Source organism: Strigops habroptila, chromosome 2 (genome assembly GCF_004027225.2).
Source record: "Strigops habroptila isolate Jane chromosome 2, bStrHab1.2.pri, whole genome shotgun sequence".
NCBI lineage: Eukaryota > Metazoa > Chordata > Aves > Psittaciformes > Psittacidae > Strigops > Strigops habroptila.
Genome location: NC_044278.2, coordinates 42,978,039 through 42,998,970, shown reverse-complemented (window position 1 = coordinate 42,998,970; position 20,932 = coordinate 42,978,039). Strand labels below are relative to the sequence as shown.

The window sequence follows — 20,932 nt, the reverse complement described above, 5'->3', positions numbered from 1 at the left end:
AAACTTGTTCCAGGAGGCCAGGTCCCTCTGCTACTGATTGCTGGAGGGTAGAAAGATATACTAGTAGAAGAATTACTTCACAGATAGGTGCCTGATGCGCTTTCCCTACAGATCTACTGACTGCTGCTATTTTTGCTCTTGATAAATGAGTTTAGTAAGGACGATTTCAGAAATAAGAATTTGAAAATGCACAATAGAAATTGTTTCTGGAAAGCAGCTTCTACATTAACTGGAAAATACTTGGTCCCAAAGTTGATTTTAAAAATTAAGACTGTTCAGTTTGGAAATGGAAATGTACTGTGTGACGTTATCAACATAACCACAGCAACTCCAAACTTGATTGGTTACTGAAGGCTTTGTGAAAGAGTTTAGAGAAAAAGCAACATCAGTGCCTTAAACCATAGAGCCTGAAAAGGAGCTGTCATGAGGTACCTGCAGAAGTGGAGGAGAAAGTGAAGATTCTGATCACGTCTGAATTTTTGGAAGTTTGCTTTTGCTTTCTGTGCTCAGAGCACAGGGAGGTTTCTGGTACACTCCTGATGGAAGGATTAGAAACTCTTTTGCCTCTGTAGTCTGTATCACTGATGTAGACTTTAAACAAGAAATCACTGTGATCTCCATACGAGTCTATGCAATCTTCCTACACAGGCAAACTGTTAGTGTTTTTAACTTGACTACTTGACTACTCAATTACTTGAAAGAAAAGGTCTTTCTTCACTAAAAGTGAAAATTAATAGAAGGTAGAAACTTGATAATTTAGAAAATTATTAGATTTTTGAGAATACAGCAAAACTTGCATATGCAGTAGATTGTAACAAACCTTGCTGTGCTTTAGTGCAAACAGCCATATGTCTGCTATGGCTTCATTTAATTTTCATTACTAAACTACTGATAACTTGAATGGACAACAATTCTGTTAGTATTTCCAAAGGAGAAATAAATAGATGTATCAAAGTAAGATGTTCTGGAAAGAGCAGAGTTAAAAAATACGGCACATATAGTTTATCTTATTGCTATACAAGTTTACTGCTGATGTTTTCTTTACAAGAGTACTATTTATTTATTTCCTCTTTTACCATAATACCAAGTGTCTTAGATTAACAGCTGTGCATGTTTATAACGGTTTTTAACAGTTTTTTTAATCCTAGTTTGGATAATAATTTTATTTTCTTTGCATTTACTCACCAATTTCTCCCCAAATGTATAGGTACTTAACATAAAACAGGTAAATGTCACACTCTTTAGATTCTAAAAAGGTATCTAAGTACACTTCCTATAGTCTAAGCAGCATGAATACTATCTTTTTAATTATTATAATTGGAACACAAAAACATGTTCTGAAAGGCTCTGTTTATTGTAATGCACTCAAAAGCAGTCAACAAATACGTGCTGAAAATAGACACAAGTGATGATCAAAGTATGCTAGCATACTTCTGTTGGAGAAAAGGTTTTAATTTATTACAGCACTAAAATATTGGCCCTTGAATATGGTAAGGATATAAGGGAATTGCTCATTAGACGTTTGGTGTATTTAATTTTTTTCCAAATGTAAATCTGTATGTCTCTAGAACATATCAAAACAAGTACCATTTGTGGGTTGTGAACAGTAATGAAAGGGAGACTTACAGTGAACTGAGGCAAATATAACCAACACACTCATGAGGTATAAGCTTGAATAGATGTATTGGATAATTAACTACTGTTGATATTATCTCTGTAAGTTTATACCCATGCTCCTTCTAAGTCATTTGTGCTTGTATTGCAGTTCTCTAGTGAAAGTCAAGAGGCCCCTTTAGAGAGCAGCTTCATTACATGTTACAGGAAGAAGATATAATCTAAACCAGAATTCTAAAATTACTTTTAAATTAACATCCATAGAGAGAACCACAGATGAGAGCTCATATTAGCCAGTAAGTATCATCCTTATAGAAAGCAGCATACAGATATTGATGCTGGCAGCTTGCTGATGCTGTGAGTTGCAAGGGAGAACTCTATCTTGCCAGGAGCCAGGGAAGTGCCGGCAAACAGCACATGGTGCTGTGAGCAGGGGAAGGCAAGAGAACTGCTCATAGGGGCACTTTCTCTTCCCTTAAGAACTAGACTAATTGGAAGGTTATTGATGAAGTAGTTTCAAGTGTGCCATTAGTTTCCAGGAGGTTAATGAACATAACAGTTTTGGACTGAACACTTTCTGAGCCTTGTTGTTAAGTAAGCTTTAAATGTTCTTAAGTGAGCCTTCATTTCAATTTCTGTGTTTTCTAATGACCAATATTGTCTTTTATTTAATTACAGTTGCAGGTGAGATGATGCACAATCCTTACATCCTTTCTTTATTTCTTCTTCCTAAAATTCTTGTTTATAAATGTATAAAATAGGAGAACATTTGCTTTGGTGGTTTTTTGTTTGTTTGTTTGTTTTTGTTTGTTTGTTTGTTTGTTTCATTGGTTGGCTGGTTTGTTTTTTTTTTTCTTCTTCTTCTAAGAAATCCAGAGAGTTTTTTCCTTTAGAAAATAAAGATCAGAGTTTCTTGTAAAAACAGGTGTTTTCACAGGTTTCCTAGTCCCTTAGCACACAGTATTCATTGGCCCCTCACAAACCGTTCTCCCAGGGAGGCTGGGAAATTTTGGATTCTCTCTTTTTCATAAGCACAAAGAGCCTCTTGTCAGGTGGAGCAGAAACTGAGCCAAGAATTGAACCAGAGGCTGCTGAGTCGTCTGCTTTAAAGACGACCACTTCTCTTTATCTGTTAAGGAGTATTTCCTACTCATCAGAAAGTTAAGCTTTGGAATGGTTACTGTGCCTTACACAATTTATATTTTCTATCCTCTCTTTCCACAGGATAAAACTTGAAATTAAGCATAGGATTCAGGTCCATGTTATGACAGAGATTTTGATCCTAATCACCTACATATAGGTGCTAAAAGCTGTCTGAGATGCTCTACAGCATCTGTAATGTTTCCTCATTTTTGGTGTATCTGAGAGAACTTGCAGGAGACCCTTGCTCATCAAGACTGCCAGCCAGAGCCCAGGCAGGATATGCAAAGTCAAAAGGCACTGGGGAGAGATGCAGTTGTTCAAACAGAAGTCTGTGGAACCATTTTAAACAAATGTATCCTGCCTTTCATGCTCGTTTTAGATAACTAAACACCCTGGTTGTCTTCATGTTACTTCCTTATGTGAAATCAATATCCTTTGTTTACCAACCCGCAGTTAGTCTTCTGCTTATGTCTTATCCCTTTAAAACTCTCCCTCTGAATTCATTCAATGACACTTGTAAAACAAGTTAAAGCTTTTAAACTCATCTGAGAATTGCCAGTACAACTGGCAGAGTACCCTGTATATCACACAATTTAACACAGCTGTCTTCCATATCCATTATTTACATACTGGATTCACTAGCCTGTCAGAAGTTGCTTTAAACAAACTAATTATTGGAAATTGTAAATGCACTAACTTGGAATAAGGCTTTAGTAGATCTTGTCTTTCTTAGTTAAAAATACCATGCAATATAATTGAATAATGTAATTGAACTATAGAATTTGAATTCATATTTAGATTTGGACTCCAAATTTCCTTATGATTTAGTGAGACATCTCTTGTGTTATTAGTTTATTTCATTTATTCTTAGTCTGCACTGTTTCAGATGAAATGTGATTGCTTGTGTCTCCTCAGTGAAGTAACAATATTACACTGAGTCTCAGGGCATTCATCTGCAAAATGTGTATAGCAATACTATGAAGGTATTAGCTGGTAAAGGTATTCATTAATGGCAGTAAAGCCCCTGTAAAATTAGACAAAAAAAAAAGAGTTTCAAATTTGAAATACAACCTTTATAGCACCTTGCTGAGGAAAGAGGCCAAAAATATTATAATGGATAAAATGAAGCTAGAAACCTTCAATTAAGTTAAAAATAGTGCTGTGCAGAGTGCTGTCAGAGCTTCAAGATTAGCATAAATTCAGAGTGAAATACTTGAAGTAAAACAGATGTACTCTGCTGACTGAAATGCCCCTGTGTTCCAGAGCAGTAAGGTAAGAGGAAAGTTCAGCAAAGTCTCACTGTCCAAAGGTCCCAACACAGGCGTTAGGAAAACCAAAGCCCACCTGGAATCTGGTTAGGGATGTGAAGGGCAACAAGAAAAGTTTCCGCAAGTGTAGTAGCAGCAGAAGAAAATCTAGGGAAAATGTGGTCCCACAGCTGAATGGGGGCAGGGGACCTGGTGACAAATAACATGCAAAAGACCAAGGTACACAATGCCTTTATTACCTCAGTCTTTACTGGTAAGACTGGATTTCAGGAATCCCTGGCCCTTGATACCAGAGGGCAAGTCTGGAGCAAGGGGACTTACCCTCAGTGGAGAAAAAGGTTAGGGAATATTTAAACACACTGGGCAGACACAAGTCTCTGGGATCTGGCAGGGTGCACATGAGTGCTAAAAGAGCTTGTGATGTCATCATAAGACCACTCTTGATTCTCTTTGAAAGGTTGTGTTGATTGGGGAGGTTCCTGAGAACTGAAAGAAAGCAAATGTCACTCCTATCTCCTATCCAGGGAACTACAGGTTAGTCAGCCTCACATTAGTCCCTGCGTACAAGATAGAGTAAATCCTGGGAACAGTTTCCTTGACCAGCTTTTTATGATGAGATGACTAGTTTATGCTCATTTACCTTTGATTTTCATAGAATATATAGAATTAGGCTTACATTTTATCACTTTCATACCATGAAGCAGTCTTGCTGCACTGAAGCCTCACTAAGCTAATACTTTCTGATTTCTTGTTATATTTTACCTATATATTGCTTGTTGATCTGTAAGCGTATCTCAGGGCAACCCAGCAATTTTCTGCACAGGAAACACTAGGTGTTTTTTCACAGGCATACATGCACTTACACATGTGTGTAGCCATGGAAGAGAATAAAGTTCTTACAGTGCAGCATCTTGTTACCATTGTGGTCCTGAAGGAGGGAGGATCTCTGTTTCTTCTCAAAGATCCTCTCTACTGCATTCTGAAACTACCACCTGAGGGAAAGCTCCTCTAGCAAAACCTTCTGAAACTGAAAAAAAAGGTCATAAAATCTAAACCCTTGGGTCTCGTGATATAGAGCTATTATTAAGCTGTATCAAACTCACTGTCATTTTTGCTGTTTTGCAGGATTCCCAGCAGGAGAACTGCAAAAGCCTTTCTTTTGGGGAACAGAGTATCCTAGGTAAGTACTGTATCAGGGAATCTCATACACATGGAAATGAGGAATAACAGGGATTGGAAATACATATAGACAAAGAAAAGGGCATGGAGAAGAAGGTTAGGCTGCTGAAAACAACCAACAAGTGGTGTACAGGAATACTGTGTTGCTATTCTGTAGGGAAAGCTTGGTCCTTGGGTTGTGAGTTCTTCCCTGCTGCATCCTGCTTTTACTATTGAAAAAACAGACTTTGAAAAGTGCTGCTTTGTGAGATAACTTTTCTTACCCTTGGGAGCCGTATATGTTGCTGTTGTCTTAAACTGATGACTGATTTCTCTTAGGAATTGCTGCTGAAGTGCACCCGAGTGTTTCAGTGCTATAGCATGCAATTGCAGCAGTGTGCACATGGCAGGTATTAAAAGGAATTGTAAATCAGGTAATTAACACTTCCTGAACAGAAGTGAATGCTCCAAGAAGCCATTTATTATCAGTTTATTGTTCATTTTCTGCTAATATCTAAGATGAACAGCGGGCTTTCATCTGTGCCTGTTGAGGTGCATGAGAATATCTTCAGGTGCATAAGTGATTGACTGAGCAGGCCCATGTGCTACTATAGTGACAGAAGAGTAATTATAGGTCACATGTATTTAATTTTGAAAAATCACTGCTTTTGTGCAGTTCGATACCTTTCAATTTCAGAGCAGGATATGACCGTGAAACTTTTCTGACAGCAGTTTCTGAAAGTTATTTTGCAGTTACATGAAGTCAGTTAATGGTGAAACATATCCTTAATAAATCTTTCCTTAAAAAAATCAGAATTTTTTATACATTTTGGGTTTGCCATCTTCCAATCTGGATGCGTCCTTGTAAACAGGAAAGTCGGCAATATATGTAGAAAGACACATTCAGTTTAGGAACAAATGAATTTGCGTTCAAAGAGAATTCTTATGAGCCAGGTGACTTTCTAAATGGTAATTGGGGATTGAAGAAAGTCCTTTTTGTTAAGGTGAACTTATTTTCTGCTGTAGTTATTGCAGACCTGTTTCTAGCCTTGCTTTCTGAAGAGATTTCTCTGTACCCTGACCTTCTGCCATAGCAATAAAATTGTGTTTTTTTCAAAGAATTATGCTTTGTTCATTTCTCTTCTTTAAAGGTTACCTTAGTTTAAATTGGTTTTGCTTGAGTACGTATCAAAATGAAATTTAGTAAACAAATGTAGCTGGTTTATATCAGACAACAGATTGCTTTTTGCCCTTGAAATATTCTGGATCTGTTTTCTGTCTGCTTAAAAGAAACAGTACATGGCACTGGAACAGAAAAATCACCAAAAAGTCATCAGCGCTTGCTGGAAAACCAATTTAGCAAATATTTAACATTTAGTGGCATTTTAGTGTCCAGTTCCAGCATAATCACTATAAAACCATTGCATCTATTTGCATAAAGGGAAGCTAAGTTATCACTTTATGTCTCAGTACATGAAATAAAACACCTTTCAAATTCATAGTTATGAGTCTTCAGTGTCAGACATATTGAAATGGAGACTTCAAACCACCTGAGTTGGTAGCTTCCTTTCAGTCCTCTGAGCTTCTCCAGACCCAGAAAGTTCCCCTTTAATATGGTACCTGTCAGGCTGGTAATCCCATCCATCTCTGCCCAGCTGTGCCCCAGAAGTGAAGAGCATGAACAGATCTGGGAGCATTTCTAGCAAAAACATTATTGAGCTGGACAAAATGCTGAAGGAGGTTCACAGAAGAAAAGACCAGAATTCATCCCAAACTTCACCCCATCTTTTGGAGCTGGGAAAAACCCTAGGAATGCCTGGACTCCAGCCTATTTTTTTGTCCTTGCCACTTGTGGTGACTGGGTAACCTAGAGGAAAAATGAAATATATTTTGTATTAGGTCTTATTGGTTCTTCTTGACCTCTTTATGTGTTTTGTGCCATTCTTTTTATACTTCTCCAGCTGCAAATGATCTTGTATAATGACTTTACTTCAGATATGGAAAACAAGTCTTAAATAGTACATTTAGTATGGGTAATTATCACTCTGTGCTACACAAGATTACAAATTTGTCACACAAAAGGATGATCTTTCCTGAAATGTATAATTTTAGTAAAGGTTTGCAATAGTACTTGGGGGACAAAAAACAGTAGGCAAGACTTTATCACATGCAAATTACTTTTCAGGAAAGAAAAATATAAAGTGAAGGATTGTCAAGGGAGAAGGGGAAATTAAATGACATAATGCATTTTGGGCATGACTTAGATTAGCAATTAGTGTGCTATAGATCATTAGGTCCAGTAATAACATGTTACTTCAAAACCCTTTTTCTTATTTCTATACAATGTGTTAGAAATACTATGCTACTTTGAAGTATAGCATCTTAATAACTGAAATAAATAAAATCACAAAGAACAGAACATATGAAAGATACATTTAGTAGATCACTTCACCCCATGATATCCACTGCATTTTATATAAAAAAAGCCCTGAACCTTTCCCTCTTTCATCCCTATTTCTCCCAGGTGTATGTTTGTTTGGATATAACAAGGAAAATATAATTAATTGTCAATCAGGAATACAAAATATGTCTTTATATTCTGTTTCGCCAGTGCATTAGACCTGGCTATAGATCACGTCCTGTTCCTGGGCAGGTGCAAGGAAATTGCATGAACTCTCTTTTTAAAAATGAAGGGAGATCTGTTTAATGCTTTACAATCTAGAGTCAGTCATTTGCAAGTCTGTTTGTCGCAGCCCTTGATCTATTGTTTTTCATGGTGATGCTAAGAGAATAATTTCACCTGTAACTTAGTCCTGTTCTTAGTTAGAATACACGCAATGCCATAAGCTGAAGGAGACATTTTGGAGCTCACGTGATGCTAATAAGGGACTTGGTTAGAAGAATGTTTTTTAAAATTTTATATTAAAGGTTGCTTTTAAACAAGTAAGATTTTAACATGCAGGCCTTCAACAACTTTAAGTCAAAATTGTGCAGGTATGACTTTTAGACCCATTCCCCTCCTCCAGTTTAAATAAACAATGGTCTTTGCTGAGGTCTCTGTCCTTTAATGTTTATGAGTGTGGACACTTTCTGAGGAAAGAGCTTCTTTGTGTTACAGGTCATTAAGTTATGGTGCCATAGGAGTAATTGTTGGCCATGAGTTCACTCATGGATTTGATAACAATGGTGAGTATTTTTTTTTTAACAGTGCTGAATTATGTCAAAAAAGGAATAAATTTATAAAGTTGTATCTTAAAATTTATTTACAATCTTGCTTATCTGAAGGAGGTTTTTTTGGTAAATAATGCACAAGTTTGGTGCTTATCTTGAATGGACATGAACAGATACAGAAGGTCCTGGCTGGGGAGAGTGGGAAGGGTAAAGGGATAATTTCTGACTGATGAAAATTACTTCCAAGAAAATTTTTCATGTAAATTTGGCTGTTTCCAAAAGATGATTATGTACTAATATTAAAATACAATGCTGGAACAAAAGTGGAACAGAAAACCTATTGCAAAATGCATATATATATATTAAAAAAAAAAAAAAAGAGAGAGAGAGAAAAAAGAAATAGCCTGAAAATGTCAGACCAACTGCCCTGAAAACCTGGGTGGAGCAGGGCATTACCACCATCTGACTTCGGCTATCACAGTAAAGTTCTTTTTAAATTCAGGCTCCGGAGAGAGAAGGTGAGGAGGAGAGATTGAAGCACAAACCTCCTCCTCCAGGGAGCAATTCTGAGTGACTGGCATTCCACTTTGACTCATTGTCAAGAGAAACCTCTTTCCACTGAAAACATAGGGAGTTTCAGGAAAAGCAGGCTTCTGCCTCACTGCCTAACCAGTGAGCTAGGTTGCTTATGTTGCATTACGTTGAATACCTTTTAAATATAAAAGGGAAACCTTATGCCCTGTTGGCACTGCTCTGCAACGTTTTGTGTCAGCAAACAGTCCAGAATGGAGAAATGTTTCTTCACAAACTCCCATCTCATTTGTAGGAGATTACCTAATCTCCATCATGTCTCCAGCCTGTCAGAGAGGAAGGTAAGGTTTGACTTCCTAAGCAGACTACTACATCTTGCTCAGACTCCTACCTTCCAAATATAGAAATAAAATACATCTGTAAGGATTTTGTCATCTTGAACAAGAGAACTCATAGGGAAAAATCAAAGAAATAAAAAAATGAAAGAAAACATCTTCAGTACTTGGTATCATGTCTAGTGGTTTCTCGTTACCTCTCTTTCCTGCAGTCATAACAAAGACTCAAATCATAGAGCACGTCTGTGTCCACATGGACAGCTAAACCTGCTCTCAAAAAGAAGTCCTAACATATCTTGTGTCATGTGTCTGACTGGCTGGAGACATAATGGATATTACTCTCCCACAACTGAGATAGAGCAGAGACCTGAGCCCCCATTTTCCTTGAGCCATTGCTGTAACCATCAGCCCAGGGAATTGGATGTATGTATTCTCCTTGCTTCTGTGAATAGGATTCAAATATTCTGGGTTTTCTCCAAGGCAAAAAATTGAAACTTCAGAAGTTTCCGTCAAACAGATTTTTCGTTTCTGGTCAAGCGTATAATTAATTAAGAACAAATTAGTTATCATCAGGTTTGAGGAATCAAAGACATATGGGCTGAGGATGAAAAATACTCACAATTATACTTACAAGAAAGCTCATATGCCTCTCACACTATGTAATTATAAAATATAGAACTCATTAGTCATTACTATTTTTTTCTTTCTAAACATGGAAATTATGACAATAAATAGAATGCCATCTTTTCACACTGACTTGAGTAGGATCAAGATTTTGTACACTGATCTTATACATTTTGTAAACACACTTGCGTGAGTACATTAACCTCTAATTTCAGTACAGGTGATAGATTCCAAAACTGGAAAACTATGGGGTTTTCTCATACAAAAAATTTGTTTTCTTTTTTTTTTAAGGTCGTAAATATGATAAAAATGGAAATTTAGACCCGTGGTGGACAACTGACTCTGAAGAAAAATTTAAAGAGAAAACAAAATGCATGATTAATCAATACAGTAATTACTACTGGAAGAGAGCTGGCTTACATGTAAGTAAAACACCAGCGATTGAAAACAATGGTGCATAAAGAGGTTTTGGGGGTTTTTTGTTTGTTTGTTTGGTGATGGTTTTTTTTTGTTTTGTTTTGTTTTGTTTTCGTTTTTGTTTTTGTTTGGGGGTGTGTTTGTTAAATTATCTTTTTATAAATCCCAGCATATTGGGATATTAGTCTAACAACTTCATTTCTCACAACAAATCATTTTTTGAAATTAATAATTGTGATAAAAATTGTCTGTCAGATTTGATTAGTCCAGTCAAATACCGCTACCCACACTTTGGTGACAGGGTTAAACCACTTCTCCCCATCACATCATTTTGGAATCAGAGGAGGAGGATGAAGCCATTCAGCAGGGCTGGCCTAATTACTGTGAGCGTGTTAAATGTCTTCTGAAGATGAGGTCTGTAATGAAAACTGAGCAGTCACTCTTTTTAAAAAGAAGAACATAATAGCATGTTTTATAGATTCCTTTAGCAATTCTGCCTGTTATTTATTACAGCTTTAAAACGGATGCATAAACTCTACTTTATTTCAGATTCAACTCTTGCTATTTCTTCCATGTGTGCATGGAGACCCAATTTGTATCTCAAATGAAAGCGTATGATAGCAGTAGCTCATAGAAAAAGATTGAGAAAGAAGGTGCAAGGGAATGGTTTCTGTTTCATTGTCTATCAGAGCTATGGGCTTCCCTGAAAATGTGCATATTATGGAAGTGTCTAAGGTGAAGTTAAACCAGGTTAAATCCCTGACCTTCAGAAATCAATAGCTGAAATTCCAGTTCCCAGCTGCGACATGATTTTAATCTTAATTTTCAGGAAAAAAACACATACCCCACTCTCTACTTAATTCTACCACCTCTACTTACATTTTAGAATCAGAAATACAATTATGTCTTTGCCTTTTAAGAATAGAGAGGTCAGACTGAATGCTTAGCCTTAATTTTAACACTTTCTCCAGGCTGTTTGTGTTAGTCTCAACAATAACAAAGCCATAATGTAGTTCAGTCTGAAGTCCAACAACTCAGACTTGAAGTACTTCATATAAGCTAATTTACAAATAAAAATTCTCAGGCTCATTCCTGAATATCTGTAGGACAAAAACAGTTAATATAAAAATTCCATTAAAAGAAGGTCATTCATTAAAACCTTCGCCAAGGGCTCCTGCCGTTGGCTTGGCCATCCCCTTTACCTTCTATGGTGTCTCTTGAGATGGGGTAGATCTGAATTTCCCTTCCAGTATAGCTACTGCCTTTGAACTCTGTGGATGGGCTTACTAGAGAGATCCTGTTATCCACAGCTTTATCATCTGCAAGGCTTTTTCCTCCTATTTCCATGGGATATATTAAAGTACTTTTTAGATGATAGAAGAAGAATTTTCATATTTTCTGCCATATTTTATAGCTTCTGTATAAAGAGCTATGCATGCAAAGAATTCTTTTTTTTTTTTAATCTGTCATTTACATCAATTTTCTACACGTATTTTACCCCGTATGGATATTTTTCATGGATCAAGAAACCTATTTACTTTTCTTCTTTCTCATTGAGTTGCAATAAAAAAGTCTTCAGGAAAGAAGCATAATGAAAGAAAAAGTGGATACAGAAATAGCTTCAGAGTGTAATAATCACATAAAGTCATATGATCAAATAAAGGGCTTATCATGGTCCCTGAGCCCTGTCACGAACTGTCTGTACAGAGTAGTCTCAGATACCTGACCCAGAGCTGCCTGAGATGAGCAGAAAGGCTTCTTCCATTTATTAAAATGACCTATGGCCCAAATGCCACTGCTAGGTTACTCTCATCTTATGCTCTAAATCAGTCTACTTCACAAGCGCACTGCAGGAAAAATGTGTAAGTAGGTAGGCCAGTAAAAAGGCAGCTGGTGTGTGTGCGTATTCCCTGCTGTCCCAGGCCCTTTTATCCTAAAAGCCTCTCTCCCACCTCCATCTCCAGCCTCCTGAGGGGAGAGAGAGCTGGTAGGAAAGGGTTGCACTTTCCTCTACCGCTCCCATTTCTCCTTTATTACACCTTTGAGGAAGATGCCTTGAGTCCAGTCTGGGTGCTTGTCTGCACTGACTGGCAGAGTTGTGCACATGTACCTGGGTATCCCCTAGGTCCTTTTACCTCTTCTTCCCCATTTTCCCCTTTCGCTGTTCTGAAATGAAGGTGAGTCCTAATGCCAACCCCTCCTATACTCATCCCTACAGCATGGGAGAGCCTATCGTAAGAGGATCTGCAGGCCAGCATTGACCTTCAGAGCTCTGCTCCAAACTGTGCTCCATTACCGTGCTTATTTGAGGCACAGTAGAGAATAAAACTGCTTACAAGTGCAGTTTAGTAACACTAAGACTTTAATGGGCCAGGTGATCAGAGATAATGCTGCACTTGCAGAAATGAGGATTTCTTCATAATGATACTGTACTTGGTAATTCCAGGAGACTGGCTTTTTCACAAAGTTTAGATAGCTCTGCTTCTTACAGTATATTCTTGCTGCTATTGCTCTTGCTTGTGGAATCAATACTGGGGAAAATCTCCTTTGAAGCTATTTTTAGAGCACTGAATATACTATCAATTTCAATTCTGTCTCAGACTTATTTTTAATTACGCTGGTTTATGTTATGACTTAAAGATTATTTTAGCATCCTAGTAGTTTTATATAATATAGTTAGTTGTAACTTCCCATAAAAAGTTATGTAGAGAAACAAATATAACCTTTTAGATAAAAGTTTAAGAAAGGGGCTACTGGATCTCAGAAGTAAGCAGATAAAAACAGTCTTCAGGGGAAAATTATTGATGCTCAGATCAAAGATTCTTGAGTGTATTTTATCTATTACATTTTGTGCTACAAAGATCTAGGACCAGAGCCAGGATAACTCATCACAGAAAATTGTTTAGTGACAGTTTTCACATTGAAACCTGGTTTTCTTAACCAGAGATATGGTGGTTGAAATTGGCTGAGGTCGTTCTTGCCTCGTTTTATTTTTTCCCCTGCTTCTTGAAGTTGATCAAGAAGGAAGTTCAGAAATGGGTCAAATGACTGATGTCCTTTCACTCTGCCAGGTGAAAGGCAAGAGGACTTTGGCAGAAAACATTGCAGATAATGGAGGTTTGCGAGAGGCTTTCAGGGTAAGTACATGAAAAATATCTGAAAGATAGTATTATTTAAAAAAAAAGGAAAAAGTTGTTTAGGCTCCATACTGCTGAAAGGCACTTAGTATCTCTTTCTTATCAGGCATACAGGAGATGGATTACAGAAAAGAGGGGAGGAGAAGAAGAGCCTTTACTGCCAGGCCTTGACTTCACACATAACCAGCTTTTCTTTCTGAGTTATGCCCATGTAAGTAGTACAAATGTGTTCAAATCCCCATCTATTAACCTGCACAGCTTGCAGTGCAGAGGTGAGGCTGCTTTGTTTCAACAACCTACACTAGCCAAATCGAGACTTTTCAGGGTAAGCTGAGACTTCTTCTTCCAGGACTATTATTTCTTTTACCTTTTTTGTCTTTGTCCTCTTCTATCCATGGTGCCAGAACTGCTGAAATTATTCTTGGTTTTGCACAGCATTGTCAGAACAGCTTTCTTTCCTTTTGCTACTTCCCTCCACTACAAGGGTCTTTTTGAATGTGTTGGCTCCTTAGCATCTTTCCATTTTAGCTTCCCAGATTTCTGGTGCTTGCAATATGCAGCAGTTTCTGACTGCTTCCACCACAGACTGCAAAACTTTGATAAGATATGTGATTTTTTTGGTTTTTTAGAAAAACATGTAGTACAAAGGAGAGAATCAGAAATTATTTACTTGGTTAAAAGAGTCGGGACAAACTCTCTGTACAAGAAGTAAAAGTTGTGCTATAAAACTGCCCACCAGTTGAAGAAATTAATCATCAAAACTGAAGAAACAGAACCTAATGCAAACAATGCAACCAACCCTGGCTGAAAAATCATCTCTCTGCTGAGAGTCAGTGTAGCACTGTATGTGTCTATGGCCATTTCAGTTTGACAATATTGACCAATGGAAAGACTCCACTTAGGTACTTTAGGGTGAGCTGAGTTTCACACTGTGTCAAAGTTTTTCTTCAAGAAAACTTTGAAGCCATGTGGAAGATCTGGGGGTCTCACAGGACCTCTGCAGGAATCATATGTCAGTGGACACCCTGATGGGAAGCACATGCACAGTGAGAGCAGTGTATGCCGGTTACCCTTGAGCTCAGCTAATTTCCTCAGAGCTCATCACTCAAAAGATTCGTTCAAACTGCCAGGGCTGTCTTCAGCCAGGCAAAACTGTACTGAAGTCTACATACCTTGTGGGCAGTCTGGCTTAAAGGATTTTGTCAATAGGAAACACTCAGCACAGGGGCTTAGTTAAGGTGGGGGCTGTTTAAATAGTATTTTGCATGTAATGGATACAGCATAAGAAGGATTATTCAGTTATGCAAATATTCTCTCTACCCTGTTTTATGGTCAGTTACAGTTGGGTCAAGTATCATATCAGGAATAGTAAATTGGGGACCACTGATGGAAACTTGGAAAATGTGTAATTTCAATAGAAACTTACATTCCAACATAGAACAAATATGTCAGGTAATATACCTGCAATTCTAGACATGATAAGCACCATTATGTGTAATAGCCTTGAGACTAAGAAGGAGCCTTGGTAATTATTAAGGCATAAGGTGCTGCAGTACAAGCTGAATAGCAAGCTACCATTGAAGAGGACCTCAGAGAAAGAACAAGTGACATGACTATGAGTCAATGATGAGAATGAGTGGGTGAAGAATAATAGTGGGTGAAGAATAATAGGGGGTGGAGAGTGGATCCATTACAAGATTTGAAAATCAAGAGAATGTACCAACAGAAACCTGCAAGTTAGCAAAGGTGAAAAAAACCACAAGTTTGTGGTGTTTCTCCATTTTGTGTATTCTGTAAGTAATAGACATCGTAAGAAGAGTGGCATTACATTCTGCTTTACTTATGAAGTCATCCCAGATAACATGCCTATTTCTGCTTTTTATCTTTAATTAGGTAAGATGCAACTCCTTTAGACCAGAATCTGCGAGAGAACAAATATATGTTGGAGCTCACAGCCCTCCTCAGTTCAGGTAAGTGCAAATAATGTATTCACTCAGTGTACATACAGAACCTGTCACTGCAGCACACAAGTGCAGAAATTTAGTGTGTTAAAGAGAGGTTTAAGAGCAAACACAAAATTGGACTGTGCTCTTGGCTTAGATTGAAATGGAACTGTTTTTATTAGCTTATCTAGTGCTATTACAATTGCTCTTCTGTAAAAATGAGGGGCTTGCATCTACCTTCAAAAGCGGTTGAACCAGAACACACTCTGATCCCTGTGTTGTCCTGTAATCATGGCCTGAATATCTAAAATGTCTCATCTTTATTTTTTTAACCCTGTGCAATTCTAGTTATATATATTAAGAGGGTCTTTGATTTAATTTGCCCGAGTTCATTAAAAGCTTTAAAATGATTACCTTGAATTATATTGATAATGCAAGCAAAACATGCCCTGTAAGTTCAGTTCAAGATTAAACTCTTCAGCTGACCTTCAGGATACACTTTGTTTGAAGGAGCTGTGGTAGTCAGCCATAACAGTCTGTGTCTTTGCCCAAAATGCCTCCGATGGGCTCCCCAGTCACAGATATCTATGAACCCCAAGAAGGAGAGGCTGGAAAAGGGGGAAGGTTTAAAGATTACACTAGAATTAGGAAGTCAGAGTTTATTTCTCTGCTTCTCCACAGAGTTTATGTGACCAAGAGCTAGTTGTTTCTGTTGTATTTCAGGTTAACATTTACTTAATTGTATGTTCATCCTCAGCTGAGTCCTATATTACTTCTGTATTTGGGGGAAGGTTGTTAACTCCACAAGCTGATTCATAGTGGAGGCATCTCCAATACACTGGATTAGTTGCCTTCTGGAAATTCCTGCTGCTTTCTGTTGACTAAAGAGGGAGCTGGGATTCCACCTTCTCCATGAGTAAATTTAGGTGATATAAGCCCTCTTTGCCTCAGTTGTCTCTTGGTAAACTAAAAATAGCAACAGTGCCTTCACAGGGGAGCTGTGGAGTTGCTTCACAGGTACTCCGAAATATTCCCTGGACACAGCTGTACCAAAGCTGAAGATAAAAAATTGGCATGCATAACACACCTCAGGCTACTTATAACCAGAATGGGTTAAGAAATAATGAAACTGGAAACATGATGACACAAATTTAATATAAACTAGCACTGCAGATGTATATGCTCAGTCTTGGACTTCTAAACTCTGCATTGAAACCTGCACTGCTGTGCCTTTGCAATACCTGTTACACCAGCTAGCGAGGGTAAATGTAGTGCAGTATGCAAATCTGCATGCCTTTAAACAATTGAAAATATGTCATGACAATGAGGACAGAAGTATCAGGCTGATCTTCAGCCTACAGGTTGGTATTTTTTCAATGATTCCTACCTTTGGTAAGATTTTGGTAAAATAACCATCTCTTGCCTTTTAAAGTCCTCAGATCTATTTACCTATACACATGTTTACATATTCTGAATCATTATATAGCTACATTCACATGAGATGGTGCAGATCACAAAATATACAGGGAAGAACTGGAGAAAGAGCATTCATGAGGAAAACTTATGAAGGAATGGGGCTAAGAAAGAAAATTCCAAAGAAGATTAGATTAATTTGGGGTCTAGAAAATATAGACAAAACTTTTTCTTAGTTTTTATATGAGATACTCAGAAGAGGCTTCTGTTTGAGACATGAAGAGAAACTGTGATGCTTGTCTGTTCTTGCAAATCATGTCAACTGGACTAACAAATCATATTACCTATTTCCCTCAGCTTTATGTCCCAAGACCATTATAAGTGTCACAGCTGTACAGCTTGTTTCAACATTGACAGATCCTACTATCCAAAAAGCCCAAACAGTCCTTTTTAAAGTAATTATAAAAAGTAACTATAAAAGATGTTACAGATGAGCAGCACATATCCTGAACATAGGTCTGTGCATCTGAGCTAGTCACCCCAGGTTCTCTTCATAGCCGAAAAAAGAACAGGCATTTTAGAAGTATATCTGTATCTATATACATATATTTATTATTCATATAATTAATGCAATATTTAATAATTACATATATTTATTATTTATATATCTAATACATACATATATTTATTACTTACTTTCTGTAAGTAATAAATTCAGATTACTTAGGCTCTGCAAGTACATGTTTCTGTTGGCTGCCAAGAGAGCCCAGGGTGACCCGTGCAGGGAAAGGTGTCTCTTCTGTATTTCAGTGGGATGAAATCCAGACAATCCACTCTGACTCCACAGGTAACCTCTGGCAATATCAAACCATGGGTAAAAATGTCATGTGCATGGGCACATTATAATCTTTGTCTAGATTCTAGTATTTTCAGTATTAGAGTGTGTCTTCACTGTAATTGAATGCCAGTTTCAGAGCAAAATCCCTGGCATGACAGGCAGAACTCCCACCAACTTCAGCAGCAGTTCTGCATGACCAGCTCTTGCTGTTCCAGTCCCTGAATATGTATTTGCAATGTTGTTACAATAAAACTGTATATCTTCTTTTTTTGTAATTCTACCTGCAAAACTGACCTTTAGACATTTTTTGTGCCAGCTGACTGCAGATTTTCTTACTCACATAAAGTCTAATCAATATAATGTTTGCTACCATGCTGAGCTACGCTGAGAAGCTGATTGTCTGCAATGGAGAAAAATGCCTTCCTACTGCATAGCAAAGAGGATGGAAAGACATACAATTAATGTCTCAGTAGATACTTTTCTGCTTTTAACTCAGAATACTGTTTACTCTAACATATTTCAGGTTAGTAAATTCAAGATGTTTAAAAGCATAGGAAAAATCAGCAAACACCACAATCCCAAACTAGCAATGGTGAAACACCTTCTGACAGAATCAAAGAATACAAGCATGAAAGCAGGAGCCAAGGATGACTGCATACAAGGAGCAAGCTCTTCCCCTGAAAGTGCCAGTCTCAGGTGCAGACTCATTGTCTAGCCTGCATGAGGCAGGGTTGTGCTGCTCTTTCAGTAACACACCATGTGCGGTGCAAGCAACAGAGCTTGGGAGCTGGTCAGGGCAGAAGCCTCAGAAAACATATTTCCAAAATATCAGAGGAGTTGAGATGCTCACAAGGAAAGGCCAAGCTGGCCAACAAGGGAGGCTCTGTCTGCTCCCCTTTGCCCCCATCTTCAGGCTGCAAAGTCCCAGGGAGGCAGCATGTCTCTGTGTGTGTGTGTGTGTATAGGTGGGCAGAGGATGTTGTTACAAGAACCTGGCTGGCATGAGCCAAATCAAACCACTTCCAGCACAACTACAATATATCTTTACATGCTGTTGCTTGCTGGACTGCAGCGTTTTGGCAGGTACTGCAAGAAGGATTCCACCATGCAAAACTACTGCTGATCTCCCACCTTTGCTGCGAAGGGTCAGATTAGAAAATTGCTCTAAATGGCACAATGCCTACAAGGTATAATTGTTTTGTTAAGTTTCTAGCAAAGTAAAGTAAGATGCTTCTCAAAGCAGTGAATGGAACAATATTATCTTCACATTAACTTTAATTGGGATTGCTTCTCCTGAAATTTTTGGGTTTATTTTTGGAAAAATTACACAGAAAGCCTGAAAATACAACCTGAAGTGAACACACTGAAACACACACTTACAGGCTTGTAGTGTTTATTGGAAGACACCCTGCATGTCAGTCACTTCCCTCTTTTCTTTGCAGAGTTATCGGTGCCATGAGCAACTTTGAAGAGTTCCGTAAAGCTTTCAATTGCCCAACAAATATGACAATGAACCGAGGGGCAGAATCCTGCCGGCTGTGGTAGATGTCCATTCCAGGTCTTCTGTCAAGAGGGGTCTGCAATGTGAATTGCTGCACCTAAGCTCAAGCCCACTGCTAGAGTTTCAGAATAACATTTTGCAACCTGGAGAGTTGTTACTTCAAATGCATCATCCTTATCCATGATCATTACCTGCATGGATGTAATCACTCTCTATTCGGAGCCTAGAAACACTCTAAATAGAAGAGGATAGGTTTTCTTTTTTATCCATAAAACTACTCCCGCTCATCTCCAGTTGCACTGCTGTTGATGGATAACTGCCGCTATCAATTCTAATTCCTGATTTATAGTTGGGCAAAAGGTAAATGATAAAATCCAGTTTTAATCTATTGCTCTGCAGGGGTGCTATGCAGAATGCTCCCACACAAAATTTATTCTTTCTGGATGAAGAAATGCATGAGACCTGCTATAAAGCCAGCTCTGATCTACTGTGTGATACAGCATTTTCATAACTTAAACTGTCACTGCCCAGCATGCCATAAATGATGTTGCATGATGTAAAGACACACAAGACTTTATATAAATTAGGTTTAGTATGTCATACTAGTGCCTTAGGTTTTGGAACAGTTTCAAACTGAGAAAGAACCTCATGGTTTCCATCTGCTAGGACTAAACAGAAAGCATACTTGTCAGATCATGGTCTCTTCTAATTTTAGAACAGCTTATGATAAAAATCAATGTATGGTGAAAATCAGAGGCTTGCAAAGGGAATTCCCAGCACCATGATACTTAGAAACATTGCAGCACTTATGCGTATTTACAGTGTGGGCAGTTTTTTCCTAAGGGGCAATTTTTACCTTATGCTGAAGGTAGCTTCACCTACATTTATTTTAAAGCCTGAAATACTATACCAGTTTTAATTTAGGAATTTCTTAGTGTCTGGGTCTTACAGAGGAATGTTAGTAGTGTGCATGTTTGTCTTCATGTTCTAGACAAGGCAGGGTGGCTTTTGATTTTAGTGAAAGTATATGTGACTGAAAAACGGAGTGCCAGCAGCATCTGAATTGTCCGAATAAAAAAGAGTGGTTCAGGGGTAGAGAATGTTTAAATACAATATACATGTAGGCCACTTGAGTTTTTAATTTGATTTCTAACAATATTAATAAAAAAATCCCCATTTTATTGCAGCAGAAAAACTTTAACATATAACTATTACTAAGCAGGGAGGGAAACCAAAACCAGCTCTTTCTTCCCCAGCAAAAAGATACATATTTAACTGGTATTTATTTATATCTTGTGCATTAATTCATTTTCACATGGTGGAATTGTTTCAAATGGAGAGTTTCTTTAGACTGATTTAATTACTGCAAATCTATGCATGTCTCTTTGTATATATACTTTTATAGAGAGAGATATATACAAAAAATTATAAATTCTTCTATTTGCTAAAATTTTATTCTATCAGTATAGATAGCAAGTTAGCAAGATAAACTTTTTTTTACAAGGATTAGCTAAATATTGTCCAACTGTCAAGGTGGAGGAAGGTTCAACTGAAGCTAAGTTTTTGCAAACGGGGTTAGTTTCCTCTGTTTCTTTATACAGCAGGGTGTCATCATGGAACCATAATTTATGGAAAGAGACAGGCCCTGAAGCTACCCTCCAGAGAGAAAGAAGCAGACACTCCTGAACCCAAGGCACTGTTGCCACTTCTTAGAAACAAAGTATTATGTTTTATGGGACCAGGACTTTCTTTTTTCATTTTTTCCCTGAAAAAGTCAGTCTTGAGAGGAAGAGCACTTTTGCTTCCATCAAGCCAGCTCTGTTCCTGAGTTCCATGGAT

At 37.8% G+C, this 20,932-nt stretch overlaps 1 protein-coding gene across 1 annotated transcript in view; it reads left to right on the top strand.

Moving 5' to 3' along the window:
- The window catches only part of PHEX (phosphate regulating endopeptidase homolog X-linked), a 90,843-nt gene extending 71,210 nt beyond the window's left edge, over positions 1 to 19,633 (top strand). The window contains exons 16-22 of the mRNA XM_030476877.1: positions 5,151 to 5,205; positions 8,302 to 8,369; positions 10,136 to 10,266; positions 13,333 to 13,398; positions 13,505 to 13,609; positions 15,292 to 15,368; positions 19,035 to 19,633. Of these exons, the coding sequence (XP_030332737.1) occupies positions 5,151 to 5,205; positions 8,302 to 8,369; positions 10,136 to 10,266; positions 13,333 to 13,398; positions 13,505 to 13,609; positions 15,292 to 15,368; positions 19,035 to 19,137 (605 nt within the window). The 3' untranslated portion in view covers positions 19,138 to 19,633. The remainder of the gene's footprint in view (positions 1 to 5,150; positions 5,206 to 8,301; positions 8,370 to 10,135; positions 10,267 to 13,332; positions 13,399 to 13,504; positions 13,610 to 15,291; positions 15,369 to 19,034) is intronic.
- The last annotated feature ends 1,299 nt before the right edge of the window (positions 19,634 to 20,932 follow it).